Source organism: Dermacentor variabilis, chromosome 2 (assembly GCF_050947875.1).
Source record: "Dermacentor variabilis isolate Ectoservices chromosome 2, ASM5094787v1, whole genome shotgun sequence".
NCBI classification, from domain to species: domain Eukaryota; kingdom Metazoa; phylum Arthropoda; class Arachnida; order Ixodida; family Ixodidae; genus Dermacentor; species Dermacentor variabilis.
Genome location: NC_134569.1, coordinates 187,552,401 through 187,575,818, shown reverse-complemented (window position 1 = coordinate 187,575,818; position 23,418 = coordinate 187,552,401). Strand labels below are relative to the sequence as shown.

Here is a 23,418-nt window from a genome sequence, read left to right as displayed (position 1 = left end):
GGGACACCACGAATTTCTCGAGCTGCTATTTCTACCGGCTGAATCCTACATTGTAGCTGCCGATTCCATCGCAGTTCTCCCTCCTTGATACAACATTGCTTTTCCACCTCTAGTTAGGGGTGGCATTTATGAAAGCCAACTCGTCCGTTACTGGAATGTCCCGCACACCTATCTGTTTCAATCTAGCACGTGCTTTGTTTACCAGATTTTCCATCCATCGAACTGAAAAGTTGTTTTGGGGAATCTGTCAAACCGATTAGACAGCACATCATTTTCATAGAGGAAAGATTCCTCGGTCATGACAACACACGTCGCAGGTTTACCAAGCGACCCGGGCATTGCTACGGCTGGCATCAGTGACCGGTTGTAAGCGTCTAGTGACGAAAAACCGCACATGTTCACATGAGAGCACTTTCTACCCTCCCTTTCATTCCTTGCTAGCCATCCGTTAAACCTCTTACCCCGTCTAGAATAGCCAACCGGACGTGCGTCTGCTTGACCTCCCTAGCTTTCCTTCCTTCTGTTACTCCTCTTACTACGCTAACCCAGTGATCCAAGTTGTCTTCTTAGGTCACTATAGGTTATTGAACGGTTTCGTCGGTCACACGGACCATTTTTAGTAGTTGGTGCATATAGGCCACCTCGTGGCCACAAAAAATATTTATTCAGTTCATTGACGTTGTGTTATCATCAGCTGTTCTCTGGAATACTCCTTGCATAATTATGGGCGACATAAATACTGACCTCTGCTCCAATGATACCTATGCGAAAGAATTTCAAACGCTTTTGCTCACATATGGAAGTGCAAATTTTATAACATTGCCTACTAGGATTACATCAGTAAGAGCTACCCTGCTTGATATACGTGCTTCAGAGTTAAATTCGCAGAATATAAAAACCGGGTTTTTTTCCAATGACATCAGTGATCATGTGCCCATCTTCTTTCTGGTATTATCTACTTCTCGCCTTTGCACACCAAAAACCCAGACATTTCTACATCGAACTAAAAACAGCAAAACTCGGGAAATTTTTATTGACTTAGTTCAAAACCTAGATTGGAGCACTGTTTATAGGCAAAATAACCCTGATGAAGCTTATAACGCCTTCCTAAAGCTGTTGCGTGCTAGTTATGATGCAGCATTCCCACTTCATGAGTTCTCACGCGATGTAAATAAAAAGTGTAGAAAGCCTTGGATAAATTCTGATCTACAGGCGCATTCAAATAAAGAATAAGTTGTACGTGATTTCATCCACTTGAGAGAGACTGACGCGTTCACTAAATATAAGTCATATAGAAATGTTTTAACTTCAGACATAAGAAAGGCTACAACGCACTACTATGAAAAGTTACTTGAAAAAATGTATAACAATCAGAGGAAGTTAGGGGAAGTCATAAATAGGCTTACGAACAGGAATAAAGGCTGTCTCACAATTAATGGCGAAACACTCAGCGACGAAAGTTTGGCCAATGTCATGAACGAACACTTTATGAACGCGGGCTCCTATGTTGCAACCGATAGAAATGCGGAAAGTGCCCCAACTGCTGATAAGTCTACTGAGATTTATTCTATTTTTTTTGGTACCCACAGATCTGGTTGAAGTAGAAAACTTAATCAGAAAGCTTAAAAATAATGTTGCATCAGGGATTGATGAAATAGGTTCTTCTGAGTTGAAATTGATAGCACCATTGTATTGGCCTACATTGTCAACCTGAGCCTCACTGCCGGTGTACTTCCGGAACTGTTAAAGGTGGCAAAAGTCACTGCAGTACAAAAAGGTGGTGATATCAATAGTTTGTCAAATGATCGACCAATATCTGTGCTTCCAACAATATCAAAAATATTTGAAGGAGTAATTTACAATAGACTTCCATCCTTTTTTGATAAACATAAAATAATAAAAAAGAGTCAATATGGGTTTTAAAAAAGTAAGTCAACGGAACAAGCTCTATTATATATCACGGTTAAGATAATCGACCATATGGCAAAGAAACAATACATTCTTGGGCTCTTTCTTGATCTTCAAAAAGCATTTGAATCCATACAATTCCAGCTATTAATTCAGAAATTGTCGAGATATGGAGTGCGTGGAGTCGCAGTTCAACTCTTCAAAAGTTACCTCGAAGATCGCTATCAATTCGTGCAAATTATTAGCACAATGTCTAAAAAGTTAAAGTTAAACCAAGAAGTCCCCCAAGGGTCCATATTGGGGCCACTATTGTTCCGTGCTTATAAAAACGATATTGTAGAAATTCCTAGTTCCCCTGAACTTATTATGTACGCTGATGGTACAAACGTTTTCTTTTCATCAAACAACTTAACATCACTTGAAGTCAGTGTAAATAAGTATTTAAGGCATCTTTCAGAATGGTTAAGGAAAGATAAGCGACGCCCACGGAGTAAGACATTTAGGAGGTGAAACTCCCGTCAGCGCGAGCGAGCGCGGGCGGCCAGATAAGGTTACAATAGTTGTATGCGCCGACAGGGTCATATGCAGTGGCGGCGCCATGCGGCGCGTCGTAGAAGCCGCAGCGAAAACGAAATGCAGCGCTCGGGCAGGCGGCTCCAGCGCGCTCTCAACAGCGGTGATTTCTTTCCAGGCCGCCAGGCGCCGCCAGCACGATAACGGCTCCGCGGGCATGTGACTTTTTCTGGTCGCCGCAAACGGCGGAGTTTCCACTCCTAAATGTTTCTTGCTCCGTGGCCACGCCTAAATGCAAAAAAAAACCTATATGATATTCCGACTTTTAAACAAGCCTATATGTAAAATACGTGCCACATTTGAAGAAAATTGTATTACACACGTTAGGGAACAAAAATTTCTCGGTGTGTGCTTTCAGTAGGAATTAAACTGGAATACACATGTAAATCACCTCATTACCGCATTAGCGTGAATAGTTGGTTGTTTTCACAAAGCAGTACACTTAATCCCATTAAGGTTAAAACTAAATATGTAATATGCACTCTTTCATTCTAAGGTAACCTATGGGATATTAGTCTGGGGAGCAACATCGCAAAGAAATTACCATAGACTTATTACTATGCAGAAGAAAATATTGCGCTGTTTCGAAAAGTACAGGGGAAAATTACAAGACCTGCCAACTGCTCCACTGTTCATAAAACATTCCATGCTCAGGGTTGATTAGTTGTACTATTTTAAATTACTCCAAGTAATTCAACAAAATAAACCATATGAACAAAGCCGCATCGAAAAGCCATACTACTGTTTACGAGAACAAAGGATACTAGCACCTAAAGTAAGAACCAATTACGGAAATTAAAGTGGTGCGTATCAGACGCATCATGTTTTGAATATCCTTGCAGATACATTGAACATTAAAACTAGTAGTGCTGCATTTAAAAAAAAAACAAGCAAAGAACTTATTAATTACCACATGCATACAGTATCAACATTAACCTGTGGATTTTCATGCATCGACCAATGTTTAAATCATTCAAGAATTAGTATTCTGAGTGTTTCCATGTATAATGTAATTTCATTGTATCCTCATGCATTGCAAGTTTCAATTTTTTGGGAATTTTATTTGTGTAGCTATATATTATGGCGTGCGCGACCTCTTCTGTATGATTATTTAAGATGTTATGTAAATTTTTCTCTTGTTTTTGCGAATTGTTATGTGTACTCTTGCAAGTTGCTAGTTGTCCATTTTCCTGAAACTGATGTACGGCAATCCTTTTCTTTAACTCTGTTGAACTCGAAGCATGTGAGATGCCACGAACTGCGGAGGGACAGGGACCTTTGTCAGGCTTGATCCACTTTAGCCCCTGCCCCTGCAGTGAGCTTTGTATATTGCTTACTGTAAATAAAACAATTACTTACTTACTTACTTACTTACTTACTTACTTACTTACTTACTTACTTACACTAATGAATTCGTCGTGGTCATTCAAGCGTCGTCATTCTAGCTTCCGTTTCTTATTCTCGTTATGCTCATGCTGCTGCAATTTGGAAGCAGTCCAAACTATTTAATAGCTTGGGCTACAAGGTGTATATATTCGTGCTGGTTATTGTGTCTTGGCTGGTGCATCGTCGTCATTCCCACTTTAACGTCGGAGTCTGGACATAGCGTCTTCACGCATTCCTCATCATGCGTTGTCGTGACGCTGTCGTTTTATCATTGTCATCACTTAAGACACATAATTCCTTTTCGGCTATACCTCCGTATTCATATCTGCTGCGTCGTTCCGTCGATGTCAATCTTTGTTCGTCTACGTATAGAAATGATACTGCCGTCATTCAATCGTCATTACGCCGCCCTTTGCATGCCGTCACTGTCAGACAGTCGCTACCATGCATCTGTTGTCAACATAGTCATGTCATTTTCATCATGTATATTTCACGATGCAATCATTGTCACACCATCATCAGTTACTCTGTTGCCATCCTGTTGGCCCCATGCTGGTGTCAGGTATTCGTTTCATACCATCTTCGGGTTGCCGTCGCTGTCGTTCCATCGTCGTCATTGTAAGTTCGACCACCAACTCTGTTCATGTCGTCACCGTAAGCCATCCTTGTTCTTTGTCCGTCAATCTGCGGCAATCATGATGTAATCAAGAAATCGTGACTATGAACCACTCATGCAGTCGTCATTGCATCATCCCGAGATGGACGCTATCATGCATTCGTTGTTACAGTTTTGTCGCCATACCTTCGCAGTTATGCCATTGTCCTCATTTGAGATTATTCGTGCGGTTGTCACACCGTCGTCGCCACGCCATCGCCCTCAAATAGTCTCTGTCGTCTCTTTGCCTTCATGTCGTCGTCATCATGGTGTCGTTATTACAGAATCGTCATAATTTGAAAATCGACACCTCATTGTCCTCTTACCGTCATTGTTAAACCTCTTTTGTCATCTCAACGACGTAATTCCTTTCTCGTAATTCCATCGGCGTCGTGCAGCCGTCATGGTGCCACCTTTCTCAGGGATGACGATCTCAAGCCAGTGCCATACCAGAATGACAAAATGCCGGAGCATGTGGCATATAGTCGAAATATATTTCACAAAGGTAGAAGGACGGACGTGTTCTTACCGTTGCATCTTTGGCTAGCAGCACTCGTTCCTTTCCCTCCTCTCACTTCCTACGTCGATTGTCGCGCTGCTGTCGAAAGAGATAGCCAAAGCAACTAGAGTCTCAGAATTACCACTAGACGTATTGAGTAAACACGACTTAAGGAATACGGTTTGTCTCTACACTGCTCGAATGCTTTTCGAATTACTGTCAACAGACATGGAGAGATAAGTTGTGCCGCTTTTTTCTAAAGGGGTTTCGGACATTTTTCACGTGAAATTAAACTCACCTGAATCAATTCAAACTCATATTATTAGTATTTCTTAACTAACATTGCTGTTTCGTGTTATATTGTTTCATTTCTTTAATTTCATATTTTTGCAATTCTGCCTTTTATACATGTACTTTTATTTGTTACCATGCCCCTCCTGCTTGGGCCACACGGCCTGCAGTATGCTGTAAATAAATAAATAAAACAAATAAAATTAGCCTTCCAGAATCCTGTCAAAACGATTTTTAAGGCACTATCTTCCAACATGAAGACATGGGCTAATTGCTGACGCAGAAAAAAAGTTCGATATTGTTTTCATTTTTTATCGTCTTGTGTTGTGTACAAGTACTGGAGAGGGTATGGCTGGAGACCTGGATTAAAACTCTCCTACGCTGCTAGACCACAACTCTCTTAATAAATAAAGGTACTCACGTTCTCATATCAGTAACAATATCAAATGTAAAATTGTAATGTGTTCTCCTTAAGAACTCTTTTTTGTAAGCAAAGCATCCCGCAGGCCTGCCTCGGTAGTATTCTGAATAACTTTGGGCGTATATCCAAATTCGATGAGGAGAACTCAACATCTGAAACAAAGCGTACTTACTTGTCATTTCTAGAATAGGAAGCCTTGCTTTCAACATTGTAGCAAAGAGAGTTCTCAATTATGACAAGCAAATAACCTTCCGTCACCGTAAAAAGATTCACTGAAATTGAGCGAAATACTACTAAATTTCAAACTGTAATTGTTGCAAAATTGTTTCTGCGCCCGTCCGTGACTTTCATTACCTTCTCCGTGTCTTATTTTTTGCGTCTAAAACCATTTCTAAAAACTATGTAGCAACTAGCCCGGCAGCAAACGTTACCTAAAAATTGTTTGGACTCGCGGCAATGATGCTCTGGTAAAATCCTGTAGCACTAGTTTTTCGACGCGTTGGTTGATGTCTATCCGATGCAGAATAGCGCGATAAGGAGAAATAATATATGGGAACAGGAGCTACGCACCAGGAGTGATATGCAGGATGTGCTGTTTGGCGAAACTCTGGATCTTCACGAGCTATAGCGACTCCCAAAGATATATTAACCTTGGTATCCTTGTTATTTTATTTGTTGCATTTCAACGCATTCCATTGAGCGAAAGTGTAGGTATAAAAACGCGCCTCATGTGCCCTATTTGCACTCGACGAGGATGCAAAGATAATTCCCGAAAGATGAGGCATGCCCTTGACGCACCGATGAAGACGTGTAAAGCGGCTGATGACAAGAGTACACATATACAGCCGGACAGCCACGGGATTGCTAGGTTGCGATAATACGTTGATAACAATACGCAGCGCAGGCGCGTTTCCTTGGGCACCCTTGTGTGCTTGATACGCGAAAGCAATGAGTCACGCAGAGTCCGCTAGTGAGGTCATACGCGACTTTCTCACATTTTTTTTCGCGTGCTGTTTTCGCGCGCTCCCTGCTACTTCCGTTGACTGGCTGTCATCTAGCAACCCGGGGTAAATCTCATGTGAACGAAAAGCTCGGCGCATCCTACATAGCAACCCAGTCTAATATTTTCAAGGTGATTGAGGAAAACCGCGGGAAATTGCTTAAAGTTAACAAATATTGAACACTTTTACGATTTTCTCATTCTGATGTTGACAACAGCAACATATACCTTGTGGTCACTAGAGCTAATAATGAGACGACTAACTACAGTGAACCACGCTAATTTGCTTTCCATGCTACTGCACTGTTAATGGTCGTCCACCTAAGTTACTTGTAACGGACCATAAAATTTTGAAATATATTATTTATGTTAATACAACTGATATTCCACCTAAAGCGATTAAACAAAGCTAACAGTGTGCCGCGCCTGCGATTTAGGCAAATGAAACAAGTTTTTCTCGCGTCTGAGGAGCAAGATGCATTACTGAGAGGTGATGGCATCATCATGACGCAAAGAAAATAAATAAACTGTTAGGCATTCCTCTTTACTTATAGAGTTTGACTTTGGCAACGTTCCAGCTGTACGTTTGTAGTTACTTGAGAATTGTCTCCCGCTGGCTGAAATAGTTTTGTCCATTCAAAAATATATTTTACCATATTTCTTGTAAGTTTAATATCACGAATGTTTAGAGCTTCACGCATTATCAATTTTCAATTATGTAGCGAGTTTTGCAAAGTTCGCGGAGTGCACTTTCTGCAAGATTATTGCATTTGAGAAGGTCAAATCTTTTTTGGCTAGTATACTTGGAAAGCACGTATCCAGCTACTTCAATTACCTCGCGGCAGTACTGTGAATAACAATGAAATAATTCAAGCCGCTGGATGAAGGCGTACTACAAGAACAGATAACAAGCATCTGCAAGCAAAGCCTGCATTGCCTCACTCGTGCTGCCGGCAGTGTTGATGTTGCCGTACGAAAAAAACTAAGCCACGCGAAAGTAAAAAATTGCTTGTTGGGCTGTGGTTTAGGACCACCGACATCCGAGGTTACGAGATCAGCACTGCTAACCGATTCAGCCACTGTCGTTTTCTTCTTTATCTTATGGGATTACCAGTAGTGTCAATATAAAATTGTTACAATATCATCTGAACACACATGAGAAAAAAATCCACACATGGTACGCAGTCCAATGAAAGTTCCAAATTCGGCCAAACAAACACACACGTCCAGACGCAAAATCCTTTCAGGAACGGGATCACAGGTAGCAACCACACTACGCACTTGAGCAGCCTCTTCTCAAAAGACAGGTCTTGTCGAGCGATGTGGCTCGGCATTTCGGTCAATCATTCGGCTTCTGCACAATGAATGAAGTCCTAATAACATAAATAAATGATATGTTGTATTACCGGCTGCCTTTTTGAAAGGAAGGAATCGGATACCATATGCTGTGAGAGGAAAGTCTTTTTTATAGTTGTCTGTAAATTCTTCGAAAAATAAAATTCGCCACGACAAAGAATCAAGCAATGTTCTATTGTCTCTGGTGGATTGTAAAGTCTACAGTTTTTATTCAAGGGTGCTTATAGTTCTTTTTACGGCACCAACGTTTGAACTGTCCGGTGATGAGACGTGACCTTTAAAGCGCTGTTTTATATGAATGAAATAGTAGACGCAGCGCTAGGCACGAGCCATTCACAGACGCTTCCTTCCTCCGCACGAAGGAAAGGGTATTATCGCGTGTTCGCTCTCCTCGCGACCGCCGTTTCCGGCCAGTTCAGGCCCAGTACTTAGATGGGAAGGCCACGTTTGGTTCGTTCTGCCGAATAGAAGGCTGCGTTAAAGAAACGGCAGCGGAAGCATGCCGTATGTTTGGCCGAAGAACAGGCAGCGATTGATGAACGCCGCGAGAACTCGCTCGACCGAGGGCGCGTTGTCGACGTGCCGATTTTGCCATGAGGAAGCGTGAAGCCGAGGCATTATGACAATGTTAAGCCACGGATTTCTAGCTTCGCTTGCACCCCTCCTCACAGGAGTGAAAGGGCGGTCAATATTTTATTAAAACATTGCCTATATAAAATTTAAAATGCAGAGCCGTCCCAATGATAGCGTTTAAAAATCCATACGACATGATTAATACAATGGTATTTTGATGAGTGCTTTCACTTCTCACGCAGTAACTATTGACACGTGTATATTGTTACCAGCCAACTAAAGGTTATCGATCAGCGGAGGACGCGCCAGCTTGATATGGAACTCACTCGAATGTTACGGTTGATTATATCTGTTCTGTATGTTTTTGCCACACTTTGAGTAGTGAGATTGTATTCGCGACACAAATTCTGTAGTACTTTCTGGAAGGCACGCGTGCACCAGAGAATCCGCTGAAACACACGACCAATCAGGCATAAAAACTGGCGCGCTTCGCTCACAAATAATATTTTGACCGTTGTCCAGTCGGCTTGCCGCTACCGTTCTGCTGTATGGTGACTTATCTTGTATGGTGACCAAAATGCGTTAGTTTTGTGATACGCAGGTGTTTTTCTGCAGTGCTCTTCACCGTCACTGCTACATGACATATGGTGGAGATGCTTGTGCGTTTTTGTACCAGACGTCCCCGAGAAACCATGATACATGCCCTAACCACAAAGAGAACGCCAGCGTCGCCCCGGACTACCAAGCTAGCCACAAAATACAAGACCTGTGCATGGAGTACGGACTTCTACCTGAGATGAAGAGGAAAACCAAGGCCAAGCCAGTCGCCATGCTGCTAGATGTAGCATGCTTCTCAGCCATCGTCTTGCAGCAGCATGTAAGAAAGCCACCTATTTTTCATGGATCCTCGTCGGACGACGCTGTAACCTACCTTGCCACTTTTAAAGGTATCGATATTCAACAAATGGAACGCTGAAGAGAAGCTGCGCCATATATATTTCAACTTATATGACGCCGCAAAGACTTGGTTTGAGAACTGAGAACCAAGCTTAAGAACAAGGAACTTGTTTCGGAGAAGCATCCGGCACATCTTCACAAGCGCCGTGCGCACAGAGGGAGCTCAAGTTATGCAATGGTAAGTGCGCATGTATCGACGCTACGCGTCGCACACCTCAGATCACGTGACAAGGGGCACTACACAATGCATATGATGATGATTTATTGATATCCTTTTTGAAACACGGTGGGGACAAACAGTTACCTACTGGCTTGATTTGATATTGTGGCATGCAATATTATACATCTTCTTAAATTTCTTTTCCTGAAGACTCCGCTATCTATCGGGTAGTGCTACCTGTACAAATGATAAATAATGTGCCACATGGTGTAATATTATGCAACTGCAATGCAAAGTATGCATCTGTCGGCTCTGCGCCGTGGGCATTTCCCATCACGACTCCTTGCGCGCTAGGACACGTCTATGGGGAATTTTCGGCTACAGGCTAGAAAGTCAGGTTCGGAGGTTTCTTTGCGTGTACGGGCCAAGTAGCGCACGTGACAGGGAGGACTGCTTTCTCTAACGGACTCAGAACTGACGCACTGACCGTGTATTGGTTGTCTTAGGTGGCTGTAATTGTGTGTGTACTGCACAGGATAGGTCGTCTGCAAGGCAGCGCCACGATAGCAGTGTTTTGATTGCCATGACACATAACTACCAGCTTGTTGATGTAGGGGAACACGAAACAGTCCCAGTTCGCTACATACGCTTTCACGGTAAATCTCATGCAAGGCTTGATCGGACTGATGTGTTATTACCTACCCTGTTTAGACTATGCAGCTACAACGTGCACCCTGTGTTCTTCAGTGATCATTTCTTGGTGTCGGTTGATTTTGGCAACCGGCAATTTCAAAGTTCGGGGATGAACTGGAATTTATGGAAGTTTAATAAAAGTTACCCTCCCATAGGCTTTTTCTAAAGCGTGTCGAGCAAATTTTTAATGAAGTATCCAGTACCACTTCTTGATCTCTTTTTCGCAGTGGGAGATATTTAAGCAAGAAGTTAAAATGATAGGCATTGCAGAAGCTTCCAAATTGCCTTTTGAGGAAAAAGGAAAATGTAAAGGGTTGTGCAAGTTGCTAGACCAGCCACAGGAACTTGAATGCCTCCATCCTGGTAAGTACATTAAGGACGTTTACAGCATTAAGGCACAAATGCAGACAATGGATACTGAAAGATACAGACGTGTCCTAGTCCGAGCACGCACTCGTCGGTAGTTGTAGTTCGAGCAATAGCGTTACAGTCGTTTGCTTGGGGATGAGCGTCGGCATACTCTGTTGAAGCAAGTGCTCGAGATAGATTATGCCGCAGCAATTGATAATGACTAGGTTAGAATAATGAAAGTGTTGACGGATCATTACGAAAATATTTTAAGTGTATTAGTAACGGTGCAGTTATAACAGAAAAAATTGTTTCCTTGCTGCCGCAGCCCAGTCAAGAAGCTTGTGATAAGGTTCGTACAGATATATGCATCGCAGAAGTTGAAGCAACCATTGCTGCGCGAGCTAAAGGCGAAACTCCTGGGCCTGATGGCTTGAGTGAGGAATTTTATCACTGCATTTGCTCGACATTAGCTCCGCTTCTGCTTAAAGTGCACAAAGAAGCTTGCCGATTTGGATATGTACCCTCCACGCTCTGTCAAGGGCACACAGTACTTATCCCAAAAAGCAAAGATGCAACTAAATTGCAGGAAGTGGTGGGATATTGCCCGATATCAATTTGAAACGTGTATTATAAAATATTTGTGAAGATAATAGCTAGTCGCTTTGAAGACGTAATTCAATGAGTGGTGGGAGGCCATAAAACATGTGGCATTAGAGAAAGAACAAACCAGTCAAATATCCACGTTACGTGGTATTTGCTAGGGTGTGTAATGGAAAGTGCACATCAGGTGGCAATAGTTCGGGTTCATTTGGCAAGAACATTTCATAAAGTTAATCACTACTTTCTGTTTCCTGCGTTAGAGGACATAAACATTGGGTCTCTTCTTTTTAAAGGCACTATTATATGCTGTGCTAATAGCACAACAAAGCTAATAGTTAATGGTTGTTTATCCAAATATATCTAGCTGAAGGAATTGATGAGGCAAGGCTGTCCCTTTTCGCCTCTATCATTCGCTTTCTACTTAAAACCGCTTTGCGCAAGAATTCTGAAGGATCGTGCTTTTTATAGGTTCAGATTTTTGTTCAATGAGGTCCGCGTATTGCCTATGCAGATGGAATAGCTTTCTTTTGTGCCGACAGGTGTAGAGAATGCCCTTGCCATAACGCCACAGTTTTGCTAAGCTTCTGGTGCAGCTGTAAACTTTGAAAAATTTCATGGTTTTGGCTTGGTCTATGGTGTACTATGCCAAACCAAATCTCTAGTACTCAACCCAGGCAAGACTTTCAATACGTAGGTGTACCCCTTTCTCAATATATCAATAGCAATCCGTACTGGTTAGCCGATATTGCAGAAGTACAACATAAGATTAACAACTGGCGAGAACGGCAGTTTCCCATGTTTAGCCGAGGTGCAGCTTGCATTGCTTTTCTGGCAGCTTGACTTAGGTATGTCCTGCAGGTCATACACTTCTTCCGACTTTTGTTGCAAACTTTCCACCTTGTGTTTGTTACCTACGTGTGAAAATCACGTTTTGAGGTCATGCGATCAGATAACCTTATTATACTTCTTGAGAGTGGCCTAGATAACCTTTTTGTTAGACTTGTCTCCCGGTTATTCTTCTTTCATAATGTAAGCAGTCCATTTCAAAGAGAAATGTTACTACTTTGATTATTCAATTACGTTTTAGACACAGTTATGCCGTCATCTATGAAACATGCACCACGGGCTCCTTGGGGCTTCTTGCAAGAGGTTGTCGAAGGATTTCACGTTCTTATGGCTAGCTTTAGTATGGATTTCACTGCCTCCCGCAAAGAAATATCTGCTGCACTCATAGGCACATTGTTTCCTGTTCTCCATCATTGTGCGCCTTATTCGGAATGTCACTACCTAGGCGTACTTAAATGTGTCCGTGGAATCACCATTCCTCCGGGTATCAAAACGTTTTACATTAAATTACATTCGACAGGCCTTCCTGTCAGAACCCGATTACAAAAATGGGGCTGTTTCGTGCCATGCTGGTCGAACTGCCACTTTTCTCGCCATGATAAAACGATCGAGCACTGTTTCGTATATTGTAGAGAAGCCGTGTTATTGTGAGACATTCTCCAAAGAACACTTAAACGGGATTGAGATGTCGCACCATACACAACTCGTTTCCTACCTTTTAAAGATCCCTGTGACCCACCATATCACATGTTCCTGGTACTTAGCCTACATAGCCTTTTTACAATAGAATGTGTGACAGACACGCTGAACCAGCGCAGAGCACTCGGTCGTACCTTCGGGAATCTGTTGCCTACGTTCGTAGTGTGTGTCCTTCACAAGAAACACCGCCGGACTGGATGCCTTTACTGCACACTTGCGCGTGTTTGCCTGACTTCTTAATGTGCTTTCGGTCACCTTTCATCTCTGTATAGCTATGTTTGCTTCATTTCTTGAATAGTCTGCCCTCATGTAATAAACAAAATGAAGCGTTGGCGTGGCTCAGTGGTAGAGCAGTTGACTCCCACATAACGAGTCCGGGTTCAATTCCGGTGGCAGCTGAGTAGTTGTGGTTCTCTATTTCCGGCGATAGCTTCGACGGCCACCGGCTGCGGACATCATCGCAAACTGTAAGGACTTTTAGAACAAGCTATAACCGCTTATGCTGTAAAAGCGGCAGTTAAATGCATTTCGCTGGTATATTATGGGAACAGGTGCGCCATCCAAAGGGACTTCGGTTAAGATTTGCCATGCGCGTTTTATTAGTTTCCCTTTTGGTGCGTGTTTCGTGCGGTCCTTGGGCCCTATAACGTAAACCTATTGCAATATGTTTTTATTCCAATCTCCTGATGCCAAATTTACACCACTGCCGACGCTAGCATGGGGCGGTGACCGACAGCCTTGCCTGACCAGCCCAATCAAACGCTGTACTCGATTAAAGAAGGTAACTTTTGGTTTCTTTCAGGACGAATAACATTTCCTTCTTTAGGAGTTCTTTTTATTTGATTGGCTGACAAGAGGCAAGAAGCATGCTTAACGGGAGAGGGTTTGGATAGAGCCGAGCGAACGCACGTAAACAAGATAACCGCATGAAGAGAGAAGTGCTAGCGTCTGCGACTTGTCCGCTTTCCGTTACTTAGCTTGCAGTGGCTTGTATCAAAGCGCGGCGGCGTGCACTGGACAGTCAAAACTGCCGCTAAACGGATTCTATGCAAAGAAGAGTTGTCATAGGGATTTCGTATACCTGCCAAATGGTTTCAATAACGTTGTACGGCCACGCAAAAAGTTTTGTTACACGAAAATAAAGTGATGCTCTTCGTTAAGTGCAAGCAGCCAGTGCCTGAGCTATCGGCGGGAGCAATCTTCTATTCTCTTCGGAACAGAGCAGCCTCCGACTATGTAGAAAAAAATCCAGTTTCTGCGGCATATTAATGCTTCTTTAACGCGTACACGTCTCATTGACGTAATGAGTTTTCGCGGTTTTTTGACGTCGGGTGACAGACAGGCGAAAAGATGGTTAATGGCGAAAAGGTGTCGCATCACAAATAATTATTTTTTCTTTTGTTGGGTTGAATCATGCATAGTCATTCTGCTCCCCTAATGTCATATTGGTAAACGTCCCGGTTTTCTTTCCGGCTCCACTACAGACAGGCGAAGTGGGCGTGGTCTAAAAAGCGTTTGACCAATCGCGGAGGGCTGGCTACAGATTTGGAATACAGAAGTCTGGAATAGCTTTACGTTATAGCGCCCCTGGTCAACAAAACACTTTCTTCATGTTCGCAGGCGTGTGTATCGTGCTTGCGAAAACTTCGGTCGCCTCGCACCCCATGCCCATCACGCCTGCTCGAGACATCTGGTTCATGGAGCCGGAATTTCGAGCACGTTTGTGACAGCAAAGATGACATCCTCGATAGTGCGGACCCTTGGACGTCCCCAAAAATGCATCAAATGTACAAGTGCACTGGCAGTGTTCCCTGCATCGTCCCTGCATACTTTGAAACAGTGAACAAATGAATTATTCAGGGCAGTTTCAAAGCAAGGGTGTGCAATGCTACGCTTTACAGTTGCAGAAAGAGGAAAATAATATCTGAGAATGATCTCTTTGGGTGTTAGCTAGGGAAGCCGGCGAATGTAAGTGAAAAAGCCGTAACAATTAACGAGGAGCCCGTGGGTCAAAACTAACATCGCTAAGCACTGCTTAATCAAAACTAACATCGCTAAGCACTGCTTAAAAAAGTTAGTTCCATTTCACTTTGCGAACGCTGGTCACGCGCAAGCGTGTAGCTGCTACAGCGCACACGACGTCATCGGCCTTCGGTGCGCCTTCACGCCTACACTGTCCGCATCGCCGATAGCATTCAAGACAGGGCTCGTGCGGCCACGACATACGCAGCAGAGGACGGAGTAGAACGCCCCGTAGTAAACATTCGTTTACTATCTCAATTACCTAAGATGGCGTCAGCGTGTACAGGCAAACATGAACGCTTCGCGCTGGATGACCGCGGTCACTCGATGTTGAAACGCTGGCGGGAGGAATCCCGGCAGCAGCAAGGAACGAAATGAGCTTCGTGCTGTTTACTGCTTAAATGCAAACCCAGCGGTGAGAACACAGCCCACGCAAAGCAACCAGGCATCGTTCCACCTAGACTGTGTCCCCCAAAAGAGATCGCTTTCAAAATAAAGCCTGCGTGACCACACGCGACCGAATACAACGCCCCCTCCCCCACCCCGTCACTCCTCTTCTCTGGTGCCATGGTACCATGGGCGCGACGGAATACGGCACGCTTCCTCCCGTCACATCACCATCACCGGCTTTCAGTCGCGAACACAGCGTACGGCGCGTGACGACGATGTTACCATAAAGGGAACCCACTACGTATGCATCACAAGAAAAGGAAACCCTGTAGCAACTGTCACAGGAATTAGGCCCTACACGCCATGGTTGCTCAGTGGCTGTGGCGTTGCGCTGCTGAGCACGAGGTCGCGTGATCAAATCGTGGCCACGGCGGCCGCATTTTAATGAGGGCGAAATGCGAAAACACCCGGGTACTTAGGTTTAGGTCCACCCTAAGAAACCCCTTGTGGTCCAACTTTTCGGATTACGCCACTACGGTGTGCCTTAATCATATCCCGGTTTTGCACGTAAAACCCCATAATTTTCTAAAGTCAACGCAGCGTGAATCCGCCTGCCTTCCTCCTCCGCAACGCTTTGCCTCGTTTCTCCATCCCCACTTCGCTCAACGGCGGCACTTCGCCCCGTCCTGAACGCGCTCCTTCGAACTTTCTCTAGCGCGCGATTCTCTTTATCGTAAGGCACCTTCTTCGTTCGCTTCCTTCGAGGCATCAGACAGACACCACCAATTTGAAGAGTGGCCTGTTACGCTTGCGCGTAAAAGTGATCAAAAGCAATAGGATTGAGACCTATTCAAGCTTACCACAGGCTTTTCATGCTTTATGCGAATATCTCTAAGATGTAAAATAAAGATTGATCGTTCTAAACACTTAGTACGAATACTTTAGAAAATGATCGTTGCAATCTAAGCAGGGCAAGAAATTATCAACCAATTTTAAAGCGCTCAACAACTTCGTTAGTGTCAAGCGTTGTTCAAGGGTTATAGGTTATTTTTGTGACGATCCAGTCCTTCAGTTAATAGCCTGCCTCACGGAAGGAGCGCCAATAAAAATTTAGTAAGAGTTGAGTAAAGAACTAAGGAGGTGTGTTGGGGGTGTATTTTGAGCACAAGGGAACGTTAGTACTGTAGCCACAACGAAACGGAATTGCAAAAGCGTTCAAAGAAGATAACAGCTATTAGGCAATAATAAATTATTGCTACCGGAAGGCTTTATTGCCTGATTTCCTATTATCGATAACACAATATTAGGCCCACAGGCCCTAACTCCGTCGCAATCCTTTTAAATGTTCGTGTATCTCACGCTGTAGTGTACACCCGCAAAAACGTTCCTCCGTACGTAAGCCTTCACATTTGACGCTGGTGCTACAGAATTGCGATGATATATACCAGCTGGCGTAGCTCATGTTTGCCATGTTTGCACCGTCTGCAAAGCGCACAGGAATATAAGGTTTTTTTCAACAATAAAGAACCCGAGATATTCGGAATTCTTCATCACTTCTTCACGGGGTGTAATCCTCTGAATAGATTTGCTCAGATAGTACAGCGTTGCCATCTTCTTGCAAATAACATAGGTTCTATTGCACCCGCAAATATGCAAGTCACCTAAGTATATTCTCAATTGAAATTCCTCTGCATGATAACGCAGAGTCCCGGCCGTGCGCGAACATGATGATCCCAATCGGTGCAGAAGATGCACCGGACGTAGAAACATCGCTGCAAACACCGCCAAACCGACTGTAACGTTAACATCGCCAGGGATGACGAGTTTTCTCTGCCCATGCTTGGGACACTCGGCCGAAGTTCCTTCACATTAGGTTCTGGGCCGTGTGTCACTGACGTAATACCGGGAGCATTTGTTGCGTAAGAACGCCTACCTGACGTTCGCAATACATTATGTGAATGCCTTTCTTCAGAGGCTTCTGTTCCTGACTGAAGTATGACCCTATCACCCTTGCTTCGCTTCAATGCATGAGATTCATGTATCTGAAGCAATGCATTCATAAATGGTATTGCGAACGTGAGGTAGGCGTACTGAAGCGATGGATCCCCCTGTCATTCGTCAGTCACACATGGCCCAGAACCTATATTTGAAGTCGAACTGAGCGAGAATAAACGAGAGAACAGCGTCGTGGCCACGCTGGATGGCCTATTTAAATTTAAGGTAATGAGATTCGGGCTCTGCTCCACACCCGCAACATACAACACGTCGATGACACCGTCGTCTTCGCCAACCCATATGCCTAGGGAACAGTAGATGATCATATTCATATACACGCATTTAGCGCGAAGCCATCAAAGTGCCGCGTTTTTTTATAAGACCTCATTTTCGTAGGTGACAACATATGAAAGTAAGGAGTTACTTCTAGCTCACAGCATATCGGCTAGAATGTAGTTCACACGTTACTTGTTCTGTCATCATCATCATCCTGGTTGCGCCCACTGCAGGGCAAATGCCTCTCCCATACATCTCCAACTGCCCCACTCATGTACTAAGTGTGACCATGTTGCCTCAGCAAACTTCATTAATGGCATCCGCCCACCTAACTTTCTGCCGCCCCCTGCTACGCTTACTTTTCCTTGGAATCTTAACTACCATCGGTTATCTTCCCTCCTCATTACATGTCCTGCCCATGCCCATTTTTTTTTCTTGATTTCGACCAAAGTGTCATTAACCCGCGCTTCTTTCATCACCCAATCTGCTCTTTTCTTATCCCTTAACGTTACACCCATCATTCTTCATTTATTAGCTTGCTGCGTCGTCCTCAATTTATGTGGAACCCTTCTCGTAAGCCTCCAGGTTTCTGCCCCGTAGGCAAGTACTGGTAAGACACAGCTGTTATACACTTTTCTCTTGAGGGATAGTGGCAACCTCCTGTTCATGATTTGAGAATGCCTGCCAAACGCTTATTTCAGTCACATGATCCGGATCCGTGGTCACTACCTGCCCTAAGTAGATGTATTCCCTTAAAACTACCAGTGCCTCGCTACCTATCGTAAACTGCTGTTCTCTTTCGAGACTGTTAAAGATTGCTTTAGTTTTGTGCAGATTAATTTTTGACTCCCCCTTTTGTTTTGCCTATCCAGGTCAGTGAGCATGCATTGCAATTGGTCTCCTGAGTTACTACGCAAGGCAATATCATCACCGAATCACAAGTTACTAAGGCATTCTCCATCAACTTTTATCCCCAGTTCTTCCCACTCCAGGTCTCTGAATACCTCCTGTAAACACGCTGTGAATAGCATTGGAGTGATCGTATCTCCCTGTCTGACGCCTTTCTTTATTGGGATTTTGTTGCTTTCTTTATGGAGGACTACGGTGGCTGTGGAGCCGCTTTGGATATCTTTCAGTATATTTACATATGGCTCGTCTGCATCCTGATTTCGTAATGCCTCCATGACTGCTGAGGTATCGACTGAAGCAAACGCTTTTTCGTAATCAATGAAAGCTATATATAAGGGTTGGTTATATTCCGCACATTTCTCTGTCACGTGATTGAAAGTGTGAATATGGTCTCTTGTTGAGTAGCCTCAACGGGATCCTGCCTGGTCCTTTGGTTGACAGAAGTCTAAGGCGTTCCTGATTCTATTTGCGATTACCTTAGTAAATACTTTGTAGGCAACGGACAGCAAGCTGATCATTCTATAATTTTTGAAGTCTTTGGCGTCCCCTTTCTTATGGATTAGGATTTTGTTAGCGTTCTGCCACGATTCCGGTACGCTCAAGGTCATGAGGCATGGGGTATATAGTGTGGTCAGTCTTTCTAGAACAATGTTACCACCAGGTTTCAAAAAATCTGCTGTTACCTGATCCTCCCCAGCTGCCTTCCCCCTTTGCATAGCTCCCAAGGCGTTCTTTACATCTTCCGGAGTTACTTGTGGGATTTCAAATTGCTCTAGACTATTCTCTCTTCCATTATCGTCGTGGGTGCCACTGGTACTGTATAAATATCTATAGAACTCTTCCGGCCATCTTATGTTCTAACACATTATAAGCCTATGTTGTAGGTGTTCAGTACGGTCTTCCTAGTACGTCGAACGTGAACTTCGTCAGCTGCCCTACATATCGGAGTTCACTACGGATATGTTAGGCACCGAAAACGAGGCAGCCGATGCATCCTCCCGAATCACTTCCCTCAGGACTTCTACATCAACTGTGGACTGGGAAGGCCTAAATCGGGAGTGCATATCATCGTTCCCTCCATCACAACTCTTTCCTCACCCATTTGTGCTTGGCTCTCTGAGTTGTGACATGTCAGCGGCTGCACCTCGTCCCCTTCATTCCCGTTGCCTTTCGTCGTGTAACATTATCGTCGTGGGTGCTACTGGTACTCTACAAATCTATATAGAACTCCTCAGCCACTTGAACTATCTCATCCATATTAGTAATAATATTGCCAGCTCTGTCTCTTAATGCATACATCTGATTCTTGCCTATTCCTAGTTTCTTCTTCACTGCTTTTAGGCTTTCTCCGTTCCTCAAAGCATGTTGAATTGTATCCATAATATAGTTTCTTATGTCAGCTGTCTTACGCTTGTTGATTAAGTTAGAAAGTTCTGCCAGTTCTATTCTAGCTGTAGGGTTAGAGGCATTCATACATTGGCGTTTCATGAGCCGATCCTTCGTCTCCTGCGGTGGCTTACTGGTATCCTTTCTAACGGAGTTACCAACGACTTCTATTGCGCACTCCTTAATGATGCCCATAAGATTGTCGTTCCTTGCTTCAACACTAAGTTCCTCTTCCTGAGTTAAAGGCGAAGACCTGTTCTGTAGCTTGATCCGGAATTCCTATAGTTTCCCTTTTCCCGCTAACTCATTGATTGGCATCTTATGTACCAGTTTCTTCCGTTCCCTCCTCAAGTCTAGACTAATTCGAGTTCTTACCATCCTATGGTCACTGCAGCGCACTTTGCCGAGCACGTTTACATCTTGTATGATGCCAGGGTTCGCGCAGAGTATGAAGTCGATTTCATTTCTAGTCTCAGCATTCGGGCTCCTCCACGTTCACTTTCGGCTAACCCGCTTGCGGAAAAAGGTATTCATTATCCGCATGTTATTTTGTTCTGCAAACTCTACTAATAATTCTCCCCTGCTATTCCTAGAACCTATGCCATATTCGCCCACTGACTTTTCTCCAGCCTGCTTCTTGCCTACCCTGGCATCAGTACAGTGTACTTTGTTTTGACTTTGCCCATCGCCGATTCCACGTCTTCATAAAAGCTTTCGGCTTCCTGGTCATCATGACTGAATTTAGGGGCATAGACCTGCACGACCTTCAATGTGTACCTCTTATAAAGTTTCACAAGACCTGCCACCCTCTCGTTAATGCTATAGAATTCATGTATGTTACCAGCTCTATCCTTATTAATCAGGAATCCGACTCCTAATTCTCGTCTCTCCGCTAAGCCCCGGTAGCACAGGAGGTGCGCGCTTTTTAGCACTGTATATGCTTATTTTGTCCTCCTAACCCCTAACCTCACTGAGCCCTATTACATCCCATTTACTACCCTCTAATTCCTCCAATCCCACTGCTAGACTCGCTTTACTAGATAACGTTCTAACGTTAAACGTTGCTAGGTTCAGATTCCAATGGCGGCCTGTCTGTGCTTGTGTCTGTGCACTTGTTCTGTGCGCTACTGCAAATTGGGGCTTTTGTAAATGCAATTTCAGCTTATGCCAAGTCTCCAGTTTATTAGCGAAATCAGATGTCAACTGCAATATAGTACCGTAGAAGCATTCCACATGCTGAAAAGACGTCTGTCATGCCCAGCACTATTCGCTCGCATTGACGAAGATGCTTGAATTGAAGTAGATGTCGAAGGTAACAGGCTAGGCCTTGGTTCTAAGCTAGCCTATAGGAAAGAAGGTTTTCAGAAGTTCATCAACTGTGCTAGCCGGTACTTAGCTTGGGGAAAACCATCAATGCTGCTCGGTACAACAAAACATTGTTAAATTTTGAATATACGGATGTCGGCTACGCGAAAAGGTTCGTCTTAAAAATACACGATAGTCTTTTAAAATGTGCGCGCAACCACCATACCTTATATTACCTGTCATACCGCATCGCACGGGAGGCCTTGACTGCAGGGATTTGAAAACAGTTGCACACAAGTAATAACACAAAAGCTCAGAAAACGAGTGCCTGTTCAACATCCATTTGATCCAGCACGATTTGAAGAACATGACCACTGTCTTTGAGAAAAATAAAAACAAACTTTGGCGAGAAACAGCGAAAAGGCATGCGTTTCATGGAGTGCTCTTGGGTCAGACTAGCTTAGTCTCCAGGGTGTTATAGAGTAGGAATTTTTGCGCACCACTGTCTTTATAAACAACTAATCAACGGCGATTACCATTGTGTTGCTCTCTGTGACGTTGCGAATATAGAGGAGAAATAATGCCACTCCGGACCATTGCAGTAGCTCATGAGGGCAAAATATTGTAGAGGATGTGAACAGCAATATACCCCGCAAATATGAACCGAATGTCCAGCAAAGCTCATCATGTCCACTTCACAAATGCTATAGAGTATCTCCATCCACAAAATGGCCTTTTGTTTTCGTCAGCACCTTAAATTAAGCAGATATTTGCGACTGTCAACTATCTTACCCACATGGCTATAACGGATCTACAGCTGGAATGCAACGAAACCCAGGGCGCTGAGGCGTATTCCACCAATACATGTGACACTGTAAGGCTCGTCACCGGCAAAGAAATGTTTCTTTGCGGGAAAGCTCTCACAATTCATCTGGTACAGCCATGAGCCAGTTTATAGGCGTAAACTATCTTTCTTAGGGCGTGTTACACTTGTTTCCAATCTGTTTAGTTCTTTTATTTGAGGCTGGCGGTTCCTGCATTCATCTCCTGTTTATCGTATCAAGAGGTCACTTCCTGATAGGAGGGAAGTGGATAACCCGTGTTGTTTTACATCCAATTTCTCTGAAACAGTCGTCATTGTCATTGCTCTATCGCGCTCGGGCAACGCTCTTGGTGTATTCGCAAGGTCGAGAAAACTGCCAACACAATATGGATCCAAGCGCATATAACAGATTGCATTCGCGACGCCAAGAAAGTAAAATGTGGGCACCATAACTTTCGTCTCGATGTACGGTAACGCATCTTGAAATGATGTACTGACTTGCGCTGGACGATTTGATTTGAAGATCGTGAATGGCGAGCTCGGTTATGATTGCCACAATTTCAATTCTCAACACAACATCAATCATTCTTGGTGTTTACCGTCGGAAAGCAACTCTTGTGCTATAAAGGGCGACGTTAGTGACGGAGTCCGGGAGAAGTTCGTTCATCTAGGCGTCTTAAATAGACAGATAAATGCTAGCACATGGGTGTTCTCGCATTCCGCTTCCTTCAAAATTTAGCCGTCGTGGCCTGGAACGACATACGGAATGCCCTGACTTGCAGCAAAATGCCATAAGTATGATGTCATTACTTGGGAGAATATAATAGCTATATTGTTTCTTAATATTTCCGAAATTGTCTAGAGCGCCGAACTATCATGTAGCTCTGACCTAAGGGACCTTGTTGAGCAAGTTAGCTTAATATGTTATTATGTAGATGTACTATTCAGCGGCAAGAAGTAATCTCATATGGAATTGACATTTTTTAAAGTCTCACCAATTTCGGCGTTCAGTTCTAGGTCTCGAGTTTGGCAATAAATATAACAAAACTAAGGAAAAACTTACTTGAAGAAGCTCTCTCAGCCCACTGTTCCCATGTGCGCATGGAGTGGTTAAAACCACGCTTATCAAAGTAAGGCAATGTAGAAGCATTATATTCAAGATTGTTAATATTGAGAGCTGGTCACGAACACAGTGAGAGAACATAGAAGCCTCCTACGCAGACGACGCTCCATTTTCTAGAAGAACAAAGCTTTTTTTCGAGGACTTATTGGTTTGAACTGCATGGGCAAAACTGAAATAAAGGAGTTAAATAATATGCAACGCGCCTACGTGCATTGTGCTAC

General features: G+C 43.8%; 1 protein-coding gene across 13 annotated transcripts in view; it reads right to left on the bottom strand.

The window, feature by feature from the left end:
* The window catches only part of LOC142571110 (uncharacterized), a 119,389-nt gene extending 95,971 nt beyond the window's left edge, over positions 1-23,418 (bottom strand). For 5 of the 13 annotated variants that reach the window (XM_075679401.1, XM_075679402.1, XM_075679399.1 and 2 more), the window contains exon 1: positions 23,138-23,418. In XM_075679401.1, the coding sequence (XP_075535516.1) occupies positions 23,138-23,177 (40 nt within the window). In that variant the 5' untranslated portion in view covers positions 23,178-23,418. Of the gene's footprint in view, positions 1-5,051; positions 5,121-5,383; positions 5,487-5,733; positions 5,886-7,888; positions 8,088-23,137 lie in introns of those variants that run through there. The other 8 variants (XR_012825760.1, XR_012825759.1, XR_012825762.1 and 5 more) reach the window with 7 other exon arrangements.